The following is a 20,996-nucleotide window of genomic DNA, read 5'->3' as shown; positions in this document are numbered from 1 at the left end:
TTGTGCCAACACTCATCGACTTTCGATAATCAGTTATAACACAATTGTGTCAACACAATGTGTTAACACAGCAAAGTGTGCCTGTGCTACTGTGTTAACACTCAAAAAATAGTGTCATTACCCACCAATAGCTCAACACCCAGGGGGGCGACGGGTAGCAATAGCACAAAGGCATCCGCCCCACTCGTCCTTACCTGGGTGAAGGGTGACCCGCGCTATGACAGCGCCCCTTCCACTCAGCTAGCTAGCAGGAGGGAAAGGTATGTCTTTAAAAAGACAACCACTCCCGCTGGCGCACCTGTGTGGACTGAATTGCAAAAATGCAAATTCAATGTTTATATGGGTGGTGCCGCAAACTGGTTGAGAAGTCAACACGTCATTATTGTTTTTTTCATTGGTTTGCTATTAGTGGTTGTTGACTATGCTATAAAAGAATAAGTACAAGTGGTTGTTGGTTATGCTATAGAAAAATAAGTACAGAGATGTTCAGGTTTAAGTGAATAAGGAAATACAGGGGTTACGTTATTGTAAACGTTACAAACGTTGTTCATTAAAAACAAACAAGCCAGTTTGTATTTCGATGGGGTTTTTTGGCATTAGGCCGTTTTTTCTTTATTTTTTTTGACAAATGAAAATTTTGTGCATAAAAACACAACTAAATTCAAAGTGTAAATTGTGTGTACAAATGAGTTTTCATAAGTGTACATTTTTCAGTTTTTCATAGTTAGGGAATTGACCTCCAGATTCTTGTGTTACACAAATATAGTGAACTTTGGTACAGAAATTCAAATTAAAAAGTGTTTCACAATAATTTGAAAAACTCTACGTTTTCTCTGCTTTTTACACTTAAAGGAGTAACCTTCCGTAATAAATTTAACTTTTAATGAAAATCAATTACTCTGAACTGAACACTTTTCGCCATGATATAAAATTAAAATGCTGTTGAACAGGAGCAACACTTTTGTGACTACATAAATCCTGTTTCAATCTTTTACGTCTCTGCACAGAACCCTTATTGACCGTTTTCAACCGAAACAACAATGGTAACCCAGATTTTCCCGTTATGCTCACTTAAGCGAGTGCCTGTCTGAAAGAAGTCAACCATTGTTTACTATATAGTTTGGCAGCTTAAATAGAGGTTATGTTGCGAATAGAGTGGAAGGCAGTGGACTAGGCAGTCGAATGTCATATAATGAAGGAATGGTGTTCGGAGTTTTTTCAAAGTTAAAAAAAAAAATGATAAAGCTTTAATATAAATAAAACTATTGTTTTAATAACAACAAAAACGCTTTATATATTCTATATACATAAATTCGTAAGGATTATCTCACTTTAAAATTTGAGTTAAATAATCTAAAGTTTTTGTTTGAAACTGAGTCGAGAACTGTGCGTGTGAATGTGCAAATTTTCACCGATCAGCTGTTAGTTGCGCTACTTGGTAAACTTTACAATGAAGTCAACACACTTGTACTTGTACACTATGTAGTGATAAATCGAAAAAGAAACCTAGAAAAGAATTCAAGTCGTCATCCATTAACCAATTTGGAAAATTTGTTTCAACATTATAAACATTTTTATTTTGAACAGGTCAAAATCCAAATAAATAAATCACTGCAATGTCGAATTTACTTGCTGTGCCACCAAAAAAGCCAGCTGAAGTTGAAATTATAAAGCCGCTTAATAATCTAATACAAAGTACATACAGTGGAGCAAGTGCGGAAGAGAAGGCAAAGTATGCGGAAGCTGTTAATGAATTCTCAAAGCAACGAAATACAGCAATATGGAAGTTCTTTGAAAAATATGAAGCATCATTGGAAACTGTGTATGCGTAAGTAAATTAGTTTAAGCTTAATTGCCTCTAAGTACAAATAAGATACTTACGCTGGTACGGTGAGTGTGTAGTGCAATAAAACGAGTAAAATGACCACAATAGAAATGAGTCATGATTGCTTCGGTAACTTTCAAAAATTATATGAAGCTATGTAGAAGAAGTGTTTGTACATTGAAATTCATATCAATCGCGTATGCAAAAATTTAGCCACGTTTATGTATATGAATAAGATAATGAGAGTGAACCGCGGAACGTCCTTGGACGTGAACGGCAGGGAGCCACAAAGGTTTTATAGAAATTTCGGGGGCGACGAACGTTGGGTGCTAACCCAGAACCGCCCGAACGATGCAACCATCTTTTACACGTGACACACTGACAAGAGTATGACCGTCTGAGATAAATCCTCTATGTCGGAACATATGCAGCAGAACTACAGCCAGGGACCGGGGTTAAGTTCAATACCTTCCCGGAGTGGGAGGGTAAAGAGGAGTCCAGCTGCAAGAAGCTGCTCCGAGGATGACAGTTTGTGGGAGGGACGCAAAAATTAAATGGGGTTACACTGAAATGCCAACCCTTGGTCGGGGAAAAAAACCGGGGTCGAACCGGTTGACGTGGGAAGCCATTAACACTCAGATTAATTACGGATTAAATCGGCAAAAATCCCATCATAGCACGGTGCTCGTGGCACATAACTTGTCAAAAGCTTTTGACAAAGTCAACCACGGCACGCTACTGAAAGACGTAGAAGGCTCACACCTTCCCGCTTGTCTAAAAAGATGTACCGCTAATGATCTGAGTGGTCGACAGGCGTCGGTTGAATTTAGGAACGAAATTTCTAAACCTAGAGATATTATACAGGGGGTTCCACAGGGTGGTTTTCCTATCCCCGCTTCTGTTTAATTTTTACATATCAAAACTCCCTTCCCCACCATAAGGAGTCACAATCATTTCCTATGCTGACGACTGTACGATTATGATGACAGGACCTGGCCCTTCAGTCGATGATATAGTTTCTAAAATAAATAGCTATCTCCCCGATCTTTCCAATTTCTTCACCTCGCGCAACTTGACATTATCACCGAAAAAATCCACGGCCACCTTGTATACGACGTGGAAGGAATAGATGTCGCAAATATTTGACGTACGCGTCGATGGTGTCACACTACCGACTGTCAGTCACCCAACGATCTTAGGGGTAACGTTCGATAATACTCTAACCTTCAAGGCTCATGCCACCGAGATTGTTTCTTAAGTACAAAGTCGCAACAAAATCCTCAAGTCGCTTGCCGGCAGCACATTGGGAAAAGATAAAGAAACGTTGCTAACCACGTACAAAGCAATTGGCCGGCCACTCATGAGCTACGCGACGCCAGTCTGGTCGCCCGGTCTTAAAAATACATACTGGAAAAGGCTACAGGCCTGTCAAAATGCTGCAATCTGAATTGCCATCGGATGTCTCCTTATGACTCCCGAACACCATTCACATAGTGAGACCAAAGAGCTCAATATTAAAGAGCACAACGAAATGCTGAACAAGCAAATCTTGCTTAATTGTCACAAACCGGGACATCCTAGCAAACAACTGGTTGATTTAGCACCGCCTCCACGGGGATTAAGTGAACATTTCCTAAAGCACTACGACGAGATCTGGCACCTGCCAACACAGTCGTTTGATCCAGGCAATCATAAGCAGGCCCTTAGCCAAATCCACACAAAATCGGTAAACGCCTTTGTCAGGACGCGCTCGGTAAACCCCCTTATTAATATGCAATATCCGACCCTTGCAGAAGAAGAAAGCACATTACCAAGGGAAACAGGAGTCACCCTGGCCCAACTTCGTTCCGGATACTGAAACAGGTTAAACTCTTACAGAACCAACCCCGACATATGTATGTCATGCATGTGATGTGTCCCCACATGACACCAACCATCTTTTCAATTGTAATGTGGAACCTACGCCTCTAAAACACATCTCCCTATAGTCCGCCCCTGTTGAAACAGTCAGGTTCCCGTTAGAGGACTTTGATGACAATTTGTGAGTGGTCGTGCCCGTTGAATGGGGCGAAGCACTGTTAATACAACAACAACAATGAGATAATGACTTAGGCACCTTCTTTTTTTTATAGCTATTACGATCAAATATGTGCTTTGGAGACTAAAATTCCTGTAAATGAGCTTCAGATTCCATTCAAGTGGAAGGATGCTTTTGACAAAGGTTCAATTTTCGGCGGACGCATAAGTTTAAGTAAGTGTATAATATTATAGATTACAAAGCCATTTACCATTAAATATTTATGGTTTCAGCTCATACATCTTTGTTGTATGAAAAGGTTTGCGTGCTTTTCAACATTGCTTCTCTACAAAGTAATGTAGCAGCTACTCAAGCATTGGATAGCGACGAAGGTCTTAAATTGGCCCTTAAACTACTTCAACAAAGTGCCGGCATATTTCAATACCTTAAAGGTGTTACACCAGCTGCAATACCTTCAGAACCTACACCCGATTTGAGCCAGGATACCCTGATTTGCCTACAAGCGCTGATGGTGGCTCAAGCGCAAGAGGTTTTCATTCGAAAAGCTATAAAAGGTATGCACGAACATTAACCTTAGAATAATTTTTTCAGAGCTTAAAACGTAGGTATACTGAAAAGCTGTTAAGATAAAATACTAAAGTGCAGATGGAATATTCCTATGTAAAATTTTTGTTTTTCAAATTTTAAATAGATAAATAGATATAGGAATCTACAGTCAGTAAACTTTTTATATCTAAAGTTTCGAGTTTTATGATTTGGAGTCAAGCACACGAAATATATCTCTACTTTGTTCCGAAAGGGTTGTGTTCGACAGTTGATAACTTAGTCCATGTTAAAGGTTACATATATAGCCCTACAATAAATGCCATGGGCGTAGGAATCACACTACTCACCATACCAGAACGACCCAGACTTAAATGTGGTTGTTGTTGCGATTTTCTATGTAATTCCTCACGAATTTGTTTGGTATCACAAAAAGAAATCCTACGCATATTTACAAATCGAAAAGCCGTCAAATTTCGGATTTTAAGCTTCCTAAACTTATTTAATGCTTTTAAAAACTGAGAAATTGAGGTGTTCGAATCGCAGGTTAGGCTTCTCGCAGGAAAAAATGTCAAAATTTGTTTCGACCATATAGGGTGTACAGTCTGTTGCCGCATAGGAATCCAATACTTGAGAGTGCCAGTATCATTTGAACCTTATGCCTCATATCACGCTCGTGTATCTGCGGTGACCTGGAGGTTGTAATACTCTTCAATATATTAATTTCACAAAGAAACTAAGCACAAGTTCTCATATACCCCAGCGGGCTGGGGGGCTTAGAATATACCCGCGGCAGGTATGCCTATCGCAAGAAGCCAATAAAATACCAAATTGATTCAGGGGATTGTGTAGCGCAACCCTTTCAAGGGGTTGCCAGCGCAATATTCAACTTCTTAAACCCAATTGTCAAATTCACCTACACGCGGCGAATCCCGTTACTTTAACAGCCGAGGCGACCCCAAGTTCCGAATGGATTTAAGGGGTGGGAGGGCGGTATGACCTAGCAGGTTTCATGTGGTCATTTCAAATCGTTCCCGACATGGTCGGACTAGTTTAGTTTAGTTTATTAAGTCTATGATCAAAAGGCAAAAAACCATCGAAATCGATAACACTCCCCAAGGCCTTCAGGGAGGGTCCATATCGCTACAACAGCAACAAGTTTTCATACTCCTTAGCCTCTTCAGTACTTAAAAATTATTTCTATAAACTTACAGATAACATGAAGGATCAAATTATAGCAAAACTTTGTTGCCAATGCGAAGAGTTCTATGCCGATGTTTTGAGGGCCATGCAAAAGGAAAGCGTACGCAATATATGGGAAAAAGAATGGATACCTACAGTTGCTGGCAAACAGGCGGGCTTTCATGCACTCACGCAGTTATATCAGAGTTTGGCATGCCGCGCAGCCAAAAGGATTGGTGAGGAAATTGCACGTTTACGTTCGGCCGTTGAATTATTCAAAGCAGCACAAACACGTTCAGGCAATGCGACCTATCTTGATGAATATTTCAGTCGTGCTAAACGTAACTTAGAAGAATCTACAAAAGATAATGAATTTATTTATAATGAAATGATACCAGATGTAAGTACATTAGCCTCACCCGGCAAGGCACAATTGGCTAAGCCATTACCTTTGCCATCACCGCTAGCAAGTAATTTTAAGGACATATTCTCTGAGCTGGTGCCAGTTGAATTACATCGTGCTCTAACCGCATCTGATATGCGTAAAAATGAGATAGTTAATTGTGAAATAATGAAGTTACGTGAAGCTACACAAACATTGAACGGCGTATTGGTTAGCTTGAATTTACCAGCTGCTGTTGAAACGACGGATGCAGACAGCGGATTACCGCCATCCTTACGGGAAAAAGCGGTTGATGTGCGCAATAAAGGCGGCATTGAGAGCATAAATACTTATCTAAAAGAACTGCCTGAGCTGTTACAACGTAATCGTGAAATTTTGGATGAAACCGAACGTTTGCTCGACGAAGAGCGAGACTCCGACAATCAATTACGCAATCAATTTAAACAAAAATGGACACGTATTCCATCTGATAAGCTTACCGAAATGTTCCGTACAAATGCCAAAAAGTATCGTGAAGTGATCACAAATGCGATTGAAGCGGATAAAGTAGTGCGTCAGAAGTTTGAGAATAATCAAAAGGTGAGTATAAAGATTGAGTGTACTGGAAACTGGCAAATACGAAAAAAGGCTAAGCAGTATTTTCAAGTTGTTTATGTCCTGCTCATAAATGTTTTTAATTTTCCGGTTTTCTATGAATTGTATTAAATAAATACTCTAAATATTTTAGAAGTTCAAACAAAAAAATCCAAAGTTTTGATTATGATTGTAACAAGCTTATACCGATCTCACGCAGAAACTTAATAGAGTCGTGTAATGAAATCATAAATTTTTCTTTTTCATACAGGGCCACTTGCTTCATTAACGAACATTTGTCAGCAGCCCCAAATAATGTTGCGATTTTTATCTGTATTTAATTAGCGAGACATGCTCATATTGCTTAATATCAATTAATATCAATCTTTTTATACTCAGTTGAGCAGAGGTCACAGAGTATATTAACTTTGATTGGATAACGGTTGGTTGTACAGGTATAAAGGAATCGAGATAGATATAGACTTCCATATATCAAAATAATCAGGATCGATAATTTGATTGAGGCATGTCCGTCCGTCCGTCCGTTAACACGATAACTTGAGTAAATTTTTAGGTATCTTGATGAAATTTGGTATGTAGGTTCCTGAGCACTCATCTCAGATCGCTATTTAAAATGAACAATATCGGACTATAACCACGCCCACTTTTTCGATATCGAAAATTTCGAAAAACCAAAAAAGTGCGAAAATTCATTACCAAAGACGAATAAAGCGATGAAACTTGGTAGGTGAGTTGAACTTATGACGCAGAATAGAAAATTAGTAAAATTTTGGACAATGGGCGGAGCACCGCCCACTTTTAAAAGAAGGTAATTTAAAAGTTTTGCAAGCTGTAATTTGGCAGTCGTTGAAGATATCATGATGAAATTTGGCAGGAACGTTACTCCTATTACTATATGTATGCTTAATAAAAATTAGCAAAATCGGTGAACGACCGCGCCCACTTTTAAAAAAAATTTTTTTAAAGTCAAATTTTAACAAAAAATTTAATATCTTTACAGTATATAAGTAAATTATGTCAGCATTCAACTCCAGTAATGGTATGGTGCAACAAAATGCAAAAATAAAAGAAAATTTCAAAATGGGCGTGGCTCCGCCCTTTTTCATTTAATTTGTCTAGGATACTTTTAATGCCATAGGTCGAACAAAAATTTACCAATCCTTGTGAAATTTGGTAGGGGCTTAGATTCTGGGACGATAACTTATTTCTGTGAAAAAGGGCGAAATCGGTTGAAGCCACGCCCAGTTTTTATACACAGTCGATCGTCTGTCCTTCCGCTCGGCCGTTAATACGATAACTTGAGCAAAAATCGATATATCTTTACTAAACTCAGTTCACGTACTTATCTGAACTCACTTTGTATTGGTATAAAAAATGGCCGAAATTGGACTATGACCACGCCCACTTTTTCGATATCGAAAATTACGAAAAACGAAAAAAATGCCATAATTCTATACCAAATACGAAAAAAAGGATGAAACATGGTATTTGGATTAGTTTATTGACGCAAAACATAACTTTAGAAAAAAAATTCGTAAAATGGGTGTGACACCTACCATATTAAGTAGAATGAAATGAAAAAGTTCTGCAGGGCGAAATAAAAAATCCTTGAAATCTTGGAAGAAATACTGTTCGTGGTATTATATATATAAATAAATTAGCGGTATCCAACAGATGATGTTCTGGGTCACCCTGGTCCACATTTTGGTCGATATCTGGAAAACGCCTTCACATATGCAACTACCACCACTCCCTTTTAAAAGCCTCATTAATACCTTTAATTTGATACCCATATCGTACAAACACATTCTAGTCACCCCTGGTCCACCTTTATGGCGATATCTCGAAAAGGCGTCCACCTATAGAACTAAGCCCCACTCCCTTTTAAAATACTCATTAACACCTTTCATTTGATGCCCATATCGTACAAACATATTCTAGTCACCCCTGGTCCACCTTTATGGCTATATCTCTAGAAGGCGTCCGCCTATAGAACTAAGGCCCACTCCCTTTTAAAATACTCATTAATACCTTTCGTTTGATACCCATATTGTACAAACGCATTCTAGAGTCACCCCCGGTCCACCTTTCTGCCGATATACAACTACCACAACTCCCTTTTAAAACCTTCATTAATACCTTTAATTTGATACCGATATCGTACAAACACATTTTAGAGTCACCCCTGGTTCACCTTTATGGCGATATCTCGAAAAGGCGTCCACCTGTAGAACTAAACCCCACGCCCTTTTGAAATACTCATTAACACCTTTCGTTTGATACCCATATTGTACAAACGCATTCTAGAGTCACCCCTGGTCCACCTTTATGGCGATATCTCGAAAAGGCGTCCACCTATAGAACTAAGGCCCATTCCCTTTTAAAATGTTCATTAACCCCTTTCATTTGATACTCATATCGTACAAACAAATTCTAGGGTCACCCCTGGTCCACTTTTATGGCGATATCTCGAAACGGCGCCCACCTATGGAACTAAGGATCACTCCCTTTTAAAATACTCATTAACACCTTTCATTTGATACCCATATCGTACAAACAAATTCTAGAGTCACTCCTGGTCCACCTTTATGGCGATATCTCGAAAAAGCGACCACCTATACAACTACCACCACTCGCTTTTAAAACCTTCATTAATACCTTTAATTTGATACCCATATCGTACAAACACATTCTAGAGTCACCCCTGGTCCACCTTTATGGCGATATCTCGAAACCGCGTCCACCTGTAGAACTAAACCCCACGCCCTTTTGAAATACTCATTAACACCTTTCGTTTGATACCCATATTGTACAAACGCATTCTAGAGTCACCCCTGGTCCACCTTTATGGCGATATCTCGAAAAGGCGTCCACCTATAGAACTAAGGCCCACTGCCTTTTAAAATGTTCATTAACCCCTTTCATTTGATACTCATATCGTACAAACAAATTTTAGGGTCACCCCTAGTCCACCTTTATGGCGATATCTCGAAACGGCGTCCACCTATGGAAATAAGGATCACTCCCTTTTAAAATACTCATTAACACTTTTCATTTGATACCCATATCGTACAAACAAATTCTAGAGTCAACCCTGATCCACCTTTATGGCGGTATCCCTAAATGGCGTCCACCTATAGAACTATGGCCCACTCCCTCTTAAAATACTCTTTAATAACTTTCATTTGATACACATCTCATACAAACACATTCCAGGGTTACCCTCGGTTCATTTTCCTACATGGTTATTTTCCCTAATGTTGCCACCATAGCTCTCAACTGAGTATGTAATGTTCGGTTACACCCGAACTTAACCTTCCTTACTTGTTTTTATAAAAATAGTTATAATGGATAGCAACAAATTCCTCATTAACTTTAAAGATCAAAATAAAATACATGCGGAACTCTTCACAGATGTTGGGCATAACCATATATGTAATATTCCTATGTTGCTACAAAGTGTGCCGATATATTGCTGTTTAAACGTTTTTGTTTTTGTATTCAATAATCGAATGTACCTAAATTTAACATTTTTCTTGTCACACTTATGGTGCTACAATCACAAAAATTTTGTAGGCTGTCTTCTTTTGATTTCGAATTCAAAACACATTGCGAGAATTTTCTATTAGCAATATAGGAGCAGAGCTGTAAAACTGTGCAATCATTTGAAATTTTAAATCATTGATTTAAGAATGCTTTCTCTTCATTCATTCATTCCTTGCTAAGCAATGTGGCTTAAAAGTCAACCCATTCTTCATCCAGTAGTGGAAAAAAAGAATGCACTCCTTAACTCATTCGAGGAAACAATGAAGTAATTGAATGAAACACAAACATTTTTCAACACAGAATAAGCATTCAAATGAATGCATTCTTTGCTGAGTGTGCACACACTTCTAGTACCAATCAATTATGAAAAATGTCGCACATGCACAAAACCCGCTCAAATATCACATGGTTGAATTTAATTAGGTTAGGCTAGGTTGCAAGGGCTGAGCTGGACACTATGGTAACAGCTCACTACTTAGGCCACCAATGGGCCCATTGTAATACCCTATACGGTCTCAAAGAGGACCCCTACCCTGCCTAAAGCGGGTCTAACAACCTTGTGGAAATTATAAATTTTGCTAGAGCCTTTACTTCATAGGTAGAGACTTCAGCGAGGTCATGTAGAAAAGGTTTACCAAGGATGGTCAACCTACGCCTACTAAGCGTTGGACAATGACAGAGAAGGTGCTGCACACTCTTCCTCTTCTGTACATCTGCAGCTGCGACAATAGTCGAAGGTCGTTACCCCCATTCTAGCACCATGCGTGCCTATTAAGAAATGCCCTGTTAGAACCCTTATCAGGGACGATAGAACAGATTTGTTTAAAATCAGAAGCGCTTCTGTGCGCCCCTTGTCATATGAGGGCCAGGTTTGCCTGAATGTCTCACACGATGATATGGCTGACCATAGTCCATTTGCAATTCTTATAGTGCTTGTGTTCACACGAAGCCTGAAAGTGGCTATACCTACCGAACCATTTCCCGCAAGGATATGGTCGGTGGTGCCTCTTCTGGCCAGCTCGTCTGCTCTGCAATTGCTTTCAATATCCCTGTGCCCAGGTACCCATATAAGGCTGATACTGAAGTGCTGAGCCATCTCGTTAAGAGATCTGCGGCATTCAGTGACCGACTTTGCGTTGTCCACGAATGAGTCCAGGGCCTTTAATGCGGCCTGGCTGTCTGAGAAAATAAACACCCGTTTACCATCCTTAGGCATAGACCCGAGATGGTGTACAGCCCTGTGTATTGCCAGCAGTTCCGCTTGGTAAACACTACAGCGATCTGGTAGGCGAAAAGAGACCTCTAGACCCAGATCCGGCGAAAAGAGGCCTGCTCCCACCTTCCCGTTAAGCTTAGTACCATCCGTGAATATGTTGATGGCACCCGGTACCGTATGTTGTCTGGTATTCCAGTCCTGTCTCGATGGTATATATATACTATAGTTTTTAACGAAGACGTTCTTTGGCGTGCAGTAGTCAGTGCGCAACGGTATTAGGACTGGGGCGTTCGTGCCCAGGATTGTTGCGTGTCCACTAGATCCATTTGACCAGAGACCTGTTTCCCTTATGCGTAGAGCGGCGATGGCCGCTATTTCCTTCGCCACCAGGTCAAGAGGTGGAAGGTATAGCATTGTGCTGAGTGCTTCAGATGGACTGGAGCCGAGAGCCCCGGTGATGCAAAGATCCGAACTCCGTTGCACCTTTTGAAGAGTTTGAAGATAGGTAGTTTTAGCTAGTGCAGGCCACCAGACCAAGACACCATAAAGAAGAATCGGGCGCACAATGGCTGTATAAATCCAGTATGTCACCTTAGGGGAGAATCCCTAGGAGGTGCCAATTGCCCTCTTGCAGGTGAACAGCGCTGCTGCTGCCTTCTTGCATCGTTCCACTATATGGTCACTCCATAATAGCTTCCTATCCAGAATGACTCCCAAATACTTGACTTGATCGCTAAACGCTAAAAACGTACCCCCAATTCTTGGCGGTGTTAGATTTGGTACTTTGTACCTCCTCGTGAAGAGGACAAGCTCGGTTTTATCCGGGTTGACTTCCAAACCTGTGGCTGTGACCCAGTGCGAAATTTTGGATAGTGCCCCTTCCATTAGGTTGTAAAGAGTTTGCGGAAATTTCCCCCGCATGGTGACGCAGATGTCATCTGCATACGCGATCACTTGGTGACCTTCTGATTCCATGAGGCGTAGTAGTTGGTTGACGGTAACCACCAAATTAATTTAATTAAAGCCACTTCAAAATATTAACACAAAAATTTAATTATTGTCCGTGATGACCAGTTTTTTCCATATTTAAATGACAATAAAGTACGAAGAAGTTAATTGGAAAAGTATTCATATTGAAATTTTCCTAAAAATTTAGTAATAAAAAAAGCAAATGACAAATATTTCAACATCTCTGTTCCGAAAATCGTCATCGTTTTAAATAAGTGTTACCACTGTGCCATATAAAAGACTTGCATTAAAAAGTACTAGCCTACATTTGCATGTCCTCAATTGGTGATTAAACAATTGAAGAAAAGGCAATACATTATAAAAGCTCTTAAGTTCAACCATATGTTCTTCCTAGCGGTATATGGTCAAATACTGTATCTATACTGGTTTGTGAGTTTGAAAATTGAAATAGCAATATCCTATTTTCTAAGAAAAATATTCTTCTAAACACAATAGTTTTTAATTACAATCAATTATCGTAGGCTCTATAGGTAGTTGTAGCTTATAGAATTCAACCAAAACAATTTCAATCTTTTACCAATGCCGTGCAAATAGGCAGAGAGACTATTCTCAACCACTCGGGTCCTATATTTATATTCCGTCAAACACTGTTAAAATATCAGCTGTAAAAAAACTGTAGTCCGGTGGAGCCAGTTAATAACCTCTGAAGAGTTTGTTCAAAACGAAAATTTTTTTTGTGGCACAGATGAAGGAAAACGGGGAAGGTGAATCAGGTGAATAGAAAAAGCCTGAATCACCGTAGGACGATGCCATGGAAATAGACATATGAATGGTAATCGCGAAAACGTAGTAAGCGACAAAATAAAAATTTTTCAGGAGAACAAAAAAACGTTTTTTATGGAAAATATGTTTTTTTCTTTTTTTTAAGCTTCTTCAAAAAATATGTTAACGAAAACTTGTATACAAAAAATTGCTGAATTTTGTTTTGGAATTACATCTCAATTCACTGTTTCAAAATTTTTTCAGTGGAAAAACGTTGTATGTTCACTGCCTAGTCACTTGCAACGTTTTTCCACTACGCACAGCATCATGGATGATGGCATTTACAACGTTTTTCCACCTTAAAAGAGAAAGCACCTCGCATTTAAATAAAGAAGATATTGAAGAAATTTTGTTTCATTGTTTTGTTTTCTTCTTCTTCCATGTATGGTAATATAAAAAACTTAACAATATAACAAAAAATTTGGGTTTGAACTTTTTTCTGTTGTAAGATATTCCATGTAAATTTAACCGCAGATAGATTTATTAAACTCGGCATAAATATTCGGCAAATATGCTGCCATTGAAAGAATATCTTTTTTCTTTACATCACTTAATTTAATAAGCTCTCCCCGAAGAGGCTTCAACGTAAAATTTGTTGTTCTTTTGGGGTTAAGATTGTAGCACGACCACATTTCTGCAATGCCATGATTTTTTCGTATTCGAAGCATATTTGGTTCATCAGCGGAAATCTGAATCCATCGTGCTTCAGTTATTTTGCACGTAGTCTTTACGAAAAATTTCCTTGAGAACATCAAAATTTTTGAAATCATTTAGAGCCATCTCATGTACCCTACACGGATTTGGTGGTCTCGCTGATTCAATTAGCCGCGAAACATCGTTTGGAACATAAAGTTGTGACGCTTTCTTTTTTTTTTCAATAAGCGCAAAATCTCGATCACACGGAAGAAAGCTATGACCAGAAGTCAAAAAATTTTGTTTGACTTCGGTGAAGTACTTTCTTAGAAAGCTGTGACACAGGAAAATTATTGCCCAGTTATTATTTTGTCCAACGCATCTATCCGAGCAAATTATTAATTTTCTAAGTTGCCCTCGTTTGAGTACACTGTAGTTTCTTGTGATATGTTTCCAAATACATGAAGCGATTTCCGCAGCTTCTCTATTTGCCACTGTTTCGTGCCAACTATACATATCAACGTTATTGTGTGGAAGAGTATGTACGGTGAAGTTATAGTTTGAGTATTGACGCTGATAATAAACATCAGAATGAGTAAGATTTGGCGTCAAAATCACTTGCTGCATATCGACACAAATAACAACAACACTATCAGAATTGGCGGCGGCGCTAGAATCTTGTCTCAATTGGGCATAAGCCCTCTGCTTTCTCGTGATGTAATTTGGCGAAGTTTTCTATTCTCTGTAGTTGCTCATCACTCACAGATGTAATAATTTCAATGAAGAACTTATCACAAACCTTATAACTATCGCTTCTGGGAGAACCAAATCGTAAGTTATGCTCCGTATTAAAAATATGTCTAAATGTGATATAATGCATCGTACTATTGGGGTATTTTGCTTTAAATAACTCATACATCTTTGAGATGCTCAAATCTGGGCTTAAGTAATCCTTTCTCGAGGAAGAACGACTATAATGGCTTTCTTGGCTGGGAAAGCTTAATATATACTTAACTTATATATAACTTTTCTCCTTTCTTCGTCTATAATCTTATGAGGACGGTTCTCATGCTTTCCGCGTTGGTCTTTAATATCCATTCCATTTTTTAATTTTTCAACCAGCATATCCATTCTGCGTGCCGTTATCTAAAGTGGATGCAATGAAAAAATAAAACAATATCGATCAAAAAAAAAAATTGTGTCATTATTTTTGTCTTGTGAAGCACAACTGCAGAGCTTAAAAGGACATAAGAAGTAATTATAGAGCTTCTCGATACCAAAAATAACGATATATCGATTTTAAAAATCAATTGTCAAATAACCAAGTTACAATTAAGAAACGATTTCGGTAGTATTTTTCTTCAAGGATCAAATATTTTTTTTTTGTTTTCGATCCGCTCTAGTATATAGCCGACCCAATCTAACGTATACCCATTTACCTGAAATGTGTGACAAATCATTTTTATGCAAACTCTCTCTTGTCTTCCATTCTGGTTTAACAAAAAATAGTTGATAGTAACGTTGCGCTTACTAGTGAATGTTTTAGATCTTCTTCTCTTAGGCTCGCTCAGTTCGATTAAAGAGGCCAAAAATGCCGTTTGTTCATTGTAATTTTTTTCATAGGATTTATGAAAATGTTGTTTTATTTGAATTAAACAAAATTTTTGGCAACTAAAGAGACATCGGCAATCAGAAACCTGTTTTATAAAATAAATAAAGCAGAAATGAAGTGATGTACACTTACAACGTTTTTCCATGTTACCTCTTCTGGAGCGTTTTTACAGGGTATATTTTGATTTTTTCTTGTTACGTAATTTTTTCCACTATCTCTTAACTTTTTTCTTTTATTATTTTTCCAATTATCACTATTATCTTTTCTTTTTGATCCTCTATTACACTTAGCAATAATTTTCCACATTGTTGTACGTATTATTTCGCGTGTCACTTGTAACGTTTTTCCACTCACTGAATATTTCTAACTGTATTTCTACAGCTATAGGGTACATAATTTCGGGAAATTTGGTGCTTCAGCTAAGTGTAGATCAATATTGGTGGAAATCTGCCAAAAAACAAGTTTTAAAAAAAAGTGTCGCTTACCACGTTTTTCGCGATTACCATTCATATGTTTATCGAAATTCTCGGAATTAGGAAGCTCTAACGAAATCGCCGATGGACCTATGTACTTTCATGTACTTAAATGACTTAAACTCAAGTATCTGTTTTTGTTATATTATCGACAAAAAATATCCACAATTTACTCTATTTGGTCAATGCACAATGTGTTCATTTACAAAATCTCTTTTACAACAATAGCAAAATAAGTAGGAACATTTTGACATATAACAAGAAAGCAATAGATTGTCTTTGCGAAGTTTCAGCCAGATTCGACTATATTTTCATATCTTTTGTGTACTTTATATAATCAAGAGCCCTATGGTTGTATGTAAGCGAGTTATCCGCGAAATTTACCGAAAAAGGAAACCAATTAACTCACAAGAGCCTAACATTTTTTGATCTCAAACGATTAATTAAAAAAATATACCCAATTACGAAGTATACAAAATCTGCTATGAAGTACTATTTCTTGTATGTCTTATGTTCGGACACCATGCAGATGATTTAAGACTTTCCTGGTTTATAATTAACTACTTGTTTGTTTTCGAAATGGTACCATCGCAATATACCAGTAAATCCTTCTTTCTTTTCAATTGCACTTAAGCAAACATAATAATTGATATTCAATAATTATAAGCCAGTGTTGTTAAGCTCATGAATTCTTAAATATTAAACTCCTTGAATAATTAGAAGGGGCTATTTTTGCTATTAACCAATTTTATGCCTTTTTGCACTCAACTCCTAAATTGATTTAACATATCTGATGGCAATGAAAGTAAACAAAAAAATAAACTTGGGGAAAAAGTATTTAGTACTGAATGGAAAAAAGTGTGCATTCAAGTTTACATTCATTAAAGATTGGGAATGGTTCCTACATTCACACCCTATATTGAATTATATTTTACCATTCAATAACACACACACTCTAGCTTTGAGTTTAAGTATTTTAAGCCATTCAGGAATGGAGATTTATAATATGCAACCAAAAAATCACAAAAATCAATTGATTCAATCTTTTTACATCTCTGTATAGGAGTATTACATATATGGGCATAACGAAGAATGTGCCAATTTTTTCAAAATCCATATTATCTTTTCCTGCAAATGCTGCAAAATAATAACTTGCATTTTTCTGATTTTTTTCTGTTTCGTAAATTATTGAAAATAATTTATTTTTGATTGTCATTTGTTACACTGACAATAAAATCGGAACCACAAAACAATCAAGACTAGATTTTTCACTCCATTGGGCATTCAATAATGCAATAATGAGATAATTAAGAATTTTTATTTTGTATGGAAGATTGAGTTCAATAAGGGCTTTAATGTAGAAAACTTGGATAATTATTTCATAAAGCCTTTACACAGGCATTAGGTGTCTGAAAATTTGATTTCTTATGAATTTTGATAACATTTTTCCCATATTTGTATTAAAAATTGTTATTTATTTTTAAAATTAATTATTCCTAATTTTATGCTTTTAGGGTATCGAACTTCTATCAATGCGCCCCGAGCAAATACAGCAAGCCATCCCATCAGCTGGCGGTAGTGTGGATCCAAATTGCGCTAGTGTACAAAAACTAAAGACTCTTATGGAGGCCGTGGAAACCATAAAAGCAGAACGTGATGCAATCGAACTTGAATTAAAATCAGCAACATTCAATATGAAAGATGAGTTCTTATCGGCATTACAAAAAGATGGAGCTATAGATGAGCCTGCAATTTCTTTGAGTCACATCGGACAAGTTTTGAATCCATTACAATCTCAAGTTAGAGACAGTGTGAAACGTCAAGCAACACTTATCTCGGATATACAACAAGCACACGAACAATTCGTCAACGAAACCGGTACGTCCGGCAGTTCGCGCGATAAACTGTATCAAGAATTGGCAACAGCCTACGACAGTTTCATTGAATTGCTTGGCAATTTAAAGGAAGGCACTAAATTTTATAATGATCTAACAGAGCTTTTGGTTGTATTCCAAAATAAAATATCTGATTTTTGTTTTGCACGCAAAACAGAAAAAGAAGAACTACTTAAAGATCTAACTACAGAATCGAGCCGTCAGCAAATGGGTCCAACACCAACATTGCCTTCACATTACGTATCCACTACTGGAGGTGGTAAATATTTTTGTGTTTGAATTCATTAGTATATTTAACTGTTTCAATTACTTACGTTAAATTTAAAATTTTTTGCAGATGCTACTCCAGCTAGTTCAGCAGCATCAGTACCAGATGCACCCTCACCAATGGCTTCAAATACTCCATATCCACAGCATATGCAAGGTATGCCGATGCCATATGGTGCCACACCGGCTGTTCCTTATCCAGCATATGTGCCACCACCAATGCCGCAGGGATTTAATCCGTATTCAACGTTACCTTATCCAGGAAGTATGTCTTCGGTTTTTTTTATTGTAATTGTGTTACCTATTAATTTGTACATATATGATTCGTTTCTTAGATCCCTATCAATATAGCGGCTTTCCACAAGGACCTCAACCGGGTCATTATGGCACGTATCCAGGCAGTTTTGCTCATCAACAACAAGGTGGTTATCCAAACCAAAAGCCACCAGGCTGGTAATTCTTGTTGTAGTTTTCTTAGTTTCTATTTTTTTTAATATCGAAAACTTTTGTTATAACGCGTATTAATACTTGTCTAATTTGTTCTATAATTTCAAAACTGGTTGAAGATTGTATCTATTTTTATTATTGTAAAGTTTGCACTTGAATTCTCATATCGTCCAGTTCAGCCTGAATTAATTTTTTAGTATTGTTAGTGGAGCATAAAAGAAGCAATGCAACAAATTTTACAAATATGTACTCATAAATAATTATACACACAAACTATATGTGAAATTAAATTATATATATGCATTATTATCAAAATTAAATATAGATCATGATTAATTCGAATGCATCTTCTGTTGTGTTTAATAAAATTTTCTTAATTTTATACACATAATTGCTGTGGGCTGTCAAAAATTTTACCAAAAAATTGGCGGGATCTGAAGTTCGTAAGTCCAATCAGAATGGTGTCTCCTAAGCGTATTTTATTTTTACTGAGAAATTTGCCTTGGAGGAAGTACACTCCACATTCTTTTAATTTTTATGAGGTTTATTGTAGTTACCTGCCGCGTGATTTTATTCCGAGTAAAAAATAAGTACTTGGGAGCTTGTTCGTGATCAAATACGGGACAGATTCAGATCAATGACTTACTGAGGAAGCAGTTAAGCGCAATTTTGGAAACTATTTTATGATAATTTTACGGCAAAAGTCACTATATATATCGGATATACATGTTACTCTTTCGGGTTTATTTCCGTATCGTTCCGTGATATCTGAGTATATAGACAAGTATATTTGCCAGCAAAAAACGGATTAAACTTAAAAAAAAAATTATACCTATACAAGTTTATTAGTTTCTTTGAGACACTGTGTGTAGAATGCATGACTAACGTCCTACCAGCCATATTCCACAAACGCAATAATATATACAATTTAAATTTGATAGCGTTTGAAAAATTCCATCTTAATGTGATCTATAACTGCTGGAGTGCACACGCTATTTATTATGGCTTTTTTAATAATACTGAATGGTTGTGGTTCCGTTGCGCTTCCGTTACTTGGCTTAAAACGCTTTGCATGTTGATTAAGCAAAACTTCATAATCCTTATTTGACATGGGGCTGAGATATTCTACTATTCCATTAGGTAATTCTTCAACTAACTGCTGACATTCCTGTTCATCCAAATATTGATAAGCACAAGGTGTTACATTGAGTCGCCGAGATTTCTCCGAAGAACAATCAGATTTGGTTTTCTCATATAAATAATGCAAAATTTTAAATATTTCGGCATCATCTTGCATTTCAGCGATCTAAAAATAGTAAAGACACGGTATTAAATTGGGTTCTTTTTATTACCTTTTTAGTTAGACTAACAACCTGATTCGGATTCAGTATAAACTTTTGTTCCTCTTCATTACCGTTTTTAACAAAACGTTCGATTAAAATCTTAACAATACATTCCTTTAACTGCTCCTCAACGTCATTCTCCAACGGTATCCAATAGTTAATGCTCAACGAAAGGTCTATAGCTTCAACATAATGCCACCAATGTTTCGGCACGATTAGCACATCATTTGCCTCTAAAATGCATCTATAAGCTGAACTCTGCAATTTCTTTAACTGCTGCAGCTCTTGCGGATTTGGTGCAAATAAATTCTCTTCACAATATACACTCGATTCTTCATAAGGTATTCTCGTGCTACTAAGCGGTGTTGTAGGTGGAAAGAGTAGCCATAACTTCCTGCCTTATTTAATGAAAGCATTTTAATTCTTAAAAATTAATGCATATTTTCAAAAAATATATCAACCTTCCATAAACTTGTACCACAATGTTACATCCGTAGGTGTCATAGTGGCAAGGTGTATTCGTTTGCGTAGAACATAGCCAATAATTGCATTCTTCTGTTGCTTCGCTAAAACCTAGCCTTGAAAAATCGATACCTTCCCCAAGTGCCGTAGGCATTTCGTTAATACGTTGGTAATTCAAGCCAATCCAATAATTATTAGACGATGCGGATTTTTGTTTTTCCAAAAATTCGGTTAATGTCATTCGTAAAGATTTTCTATCGCGTTCCCAATGCGGTGTTTGATTTCCTTGGCTGCACGACATCACTTCAAATTCTTGAGAAGCATTTACTTCTTTGTCATACCTGGCACACCATTCCTCTAAGGTCACGTGAAAACATTTCCAGTTCATTTTGAAATTTCGCAGTACAAATGGTTTACGTGCATTCAAAATTAATGCACGTAATTTGAGGGCATCCGAATTGTAATTGGAATAAGTATACGACATGGTGAAAAATTATAAATTTCCTTGCTTTAGGTGGATTGAGCTGTTATGAATGTAGCACTCCTTTTCTCACAAATTTGTTATTGTGGCTGTCCAGCAAAAATGTAAATCGACATGTTGGTTGATTAAGTTTTTGTTATGCGTTTTTCAATTTGTTCATACCTACATACCCAATTTTTTAACTATTTTCGGTTACTGATTGGTTTTCTCTGAATTTTCTTATCAGTTAAAAAAATTGGTGTATA

The 20,996-nt window shown here is 37.2% G+C and overlaps 2 protein-coding genes and 1 long non-coding RNA gene across 7 annotated transcripts; 1 reads left to right on the top strand and 2 right to left on the bottom strand.

Annotated features, from left to right (window-relative positions):
* The first annotated feature begins 1,439 nt into the window (after positions 1-1,439).
* ALiX (programmed cell death 6-interacting protein-like protein AliX) lies at positions 1,440-18,811 on the top strand. 2 transcript variants are annotated; one of them, XM_067761322.1, is made up of 7 exons: positions 1,440-1,828; positions 3,958-4,076; positions 4,136-4,417; positions 5,621-6,570; positions 17,371-18,007; positions 18,089-18,283; positions 18,354-18,811. In XM_067761322.1, the coding sequence occupies exons 1-7, from the start codon at positions 1,617-1,619 to the stop codon at positions 18,473-18,475; spliced, it is 2,517 nt and encodes an 838-aa protein (XP_067617423.1). In that variant the 5' UTR covers positions 1,440-1,616; the 3' UTR covers positions 18,476-18,811. The 2 variants fall into 2 exon arrangements, with proteins under 2 accessions (XP_067617423.1, XP_067617422.1); XM_067761321.1 differs by having other exon boundaries at positions 17,371-18,010.
* Positions 13,571-15,725, bottom strand: LOC137243802 (uncharacterized). The gene is made up of 3 exons (XR_010950624.1): positions 15,534-15,725; positions 15,211-15,468; positions 13,571-14,917 (listed from the first exon to the last, which is right to left on the bottom strand). It is a non-coding gene; the product is annotated as an uncharacterized lncRNA (long non-coding RNA).
* On the bottom strand, positions 18,089-20,996 carry HSPBAP1 (HSPB1 associated protein 1). Of its 4 annotated transcripts, none has more exons than XM_067761324.1 (4): positions 20,922-20,996; positions 20,270-20,840; positions 19,836-20,202; positions 18,089-19,771 (listed from the first exon to the last, which is right to left on the bottom strand). In XM_067761324.1, the coding sequence occupies exons 2-4, from the start codon at positions 20,752-20,754 to the stop codon at positions 19,394-19,396; spliced, it is 1,230 nt and encodes a 409-aa protein (XP_067617425.1). In that variant the 5' UTR covers positions 20,755-20,840; positions 20,922-20,996; the 3' UTR covers positions 18,089-19,393. The 4 variants fall into 4 exon arrangements, with proteins under 4 accessions (XP_067617425.1, XP_067617428.1, XP_067617426.1 ...); XM_067761327.1 differs by having other exon boundaries at positions 19,839-20,202; XM_067761325.1 differs by having other exon boundaries at positions 20,914-20,987.

The sequence above is a fragment of the Eurosta solidaginis genome, chromosome 1 (genome assembly GCF_040869045.1).
Source record: "Eurosta solidaginis isolate ZX-2024a chromosome 1, ASM4086904v1, whole genome shotgun sequence".
NCBI lineage: Eukaryota > Metazoa > Arthropoda > Insecta > Diptera > Tephritidae > Eurosta > Eurosta solidaginis.
The sequence above is the reverse complement of the archived record's forward strand: the minus strand, read 5'-3'. Positions and strand labels throughout refer to the sequence as shown.

Excerpts from the sequence above, each read along its gene's own strand:
- HSPBAP1 (XM_067761324.1), bottom strand. The coding sequence starts at position 20,754 with ATGTCGTATACTTATTCCAATTACAATTCGGATGCCCTCAAATTACGT. Across the intron at positions 20,203-20,269 it reads GTGGTACAAGTTTATGGAAG|GAAGTTATGGCTACTCTTTC; the intron begins GTTGATATATTT and ends TAAATAAGGCAG. Across the intron at positions 19,772-19,835 it reads TACTGAATCCGAATCAGGTT|ATCGCTGAAATGCAAGATGA; the intron begins GTTAGTCTAACT and ends TACTATTTTTAG.
- ALiX (XM_067761321.1), top strand. The coding sequence starts at position 1,617 with ATGTCGAATTTACTTGCTGTGCCACCAAAAAAGCCAGCTGAAGTTGAA. Across the intron at positions 4,418-5,620 it reads CATTCGAAAAGCTATAAAAG|ATAACATGAAGGATCAAATT; the intron begins GTATGCACGAAC and ends ATAAACTTACAG. Across the intron at positions 18,011-18,088 it reads CGTATCCACTACTGGAGGTG|ATGCTACTCCAGCTAGTTCA; the intron begins GTAAATATTTTT and ends AATTTTTTGCAG.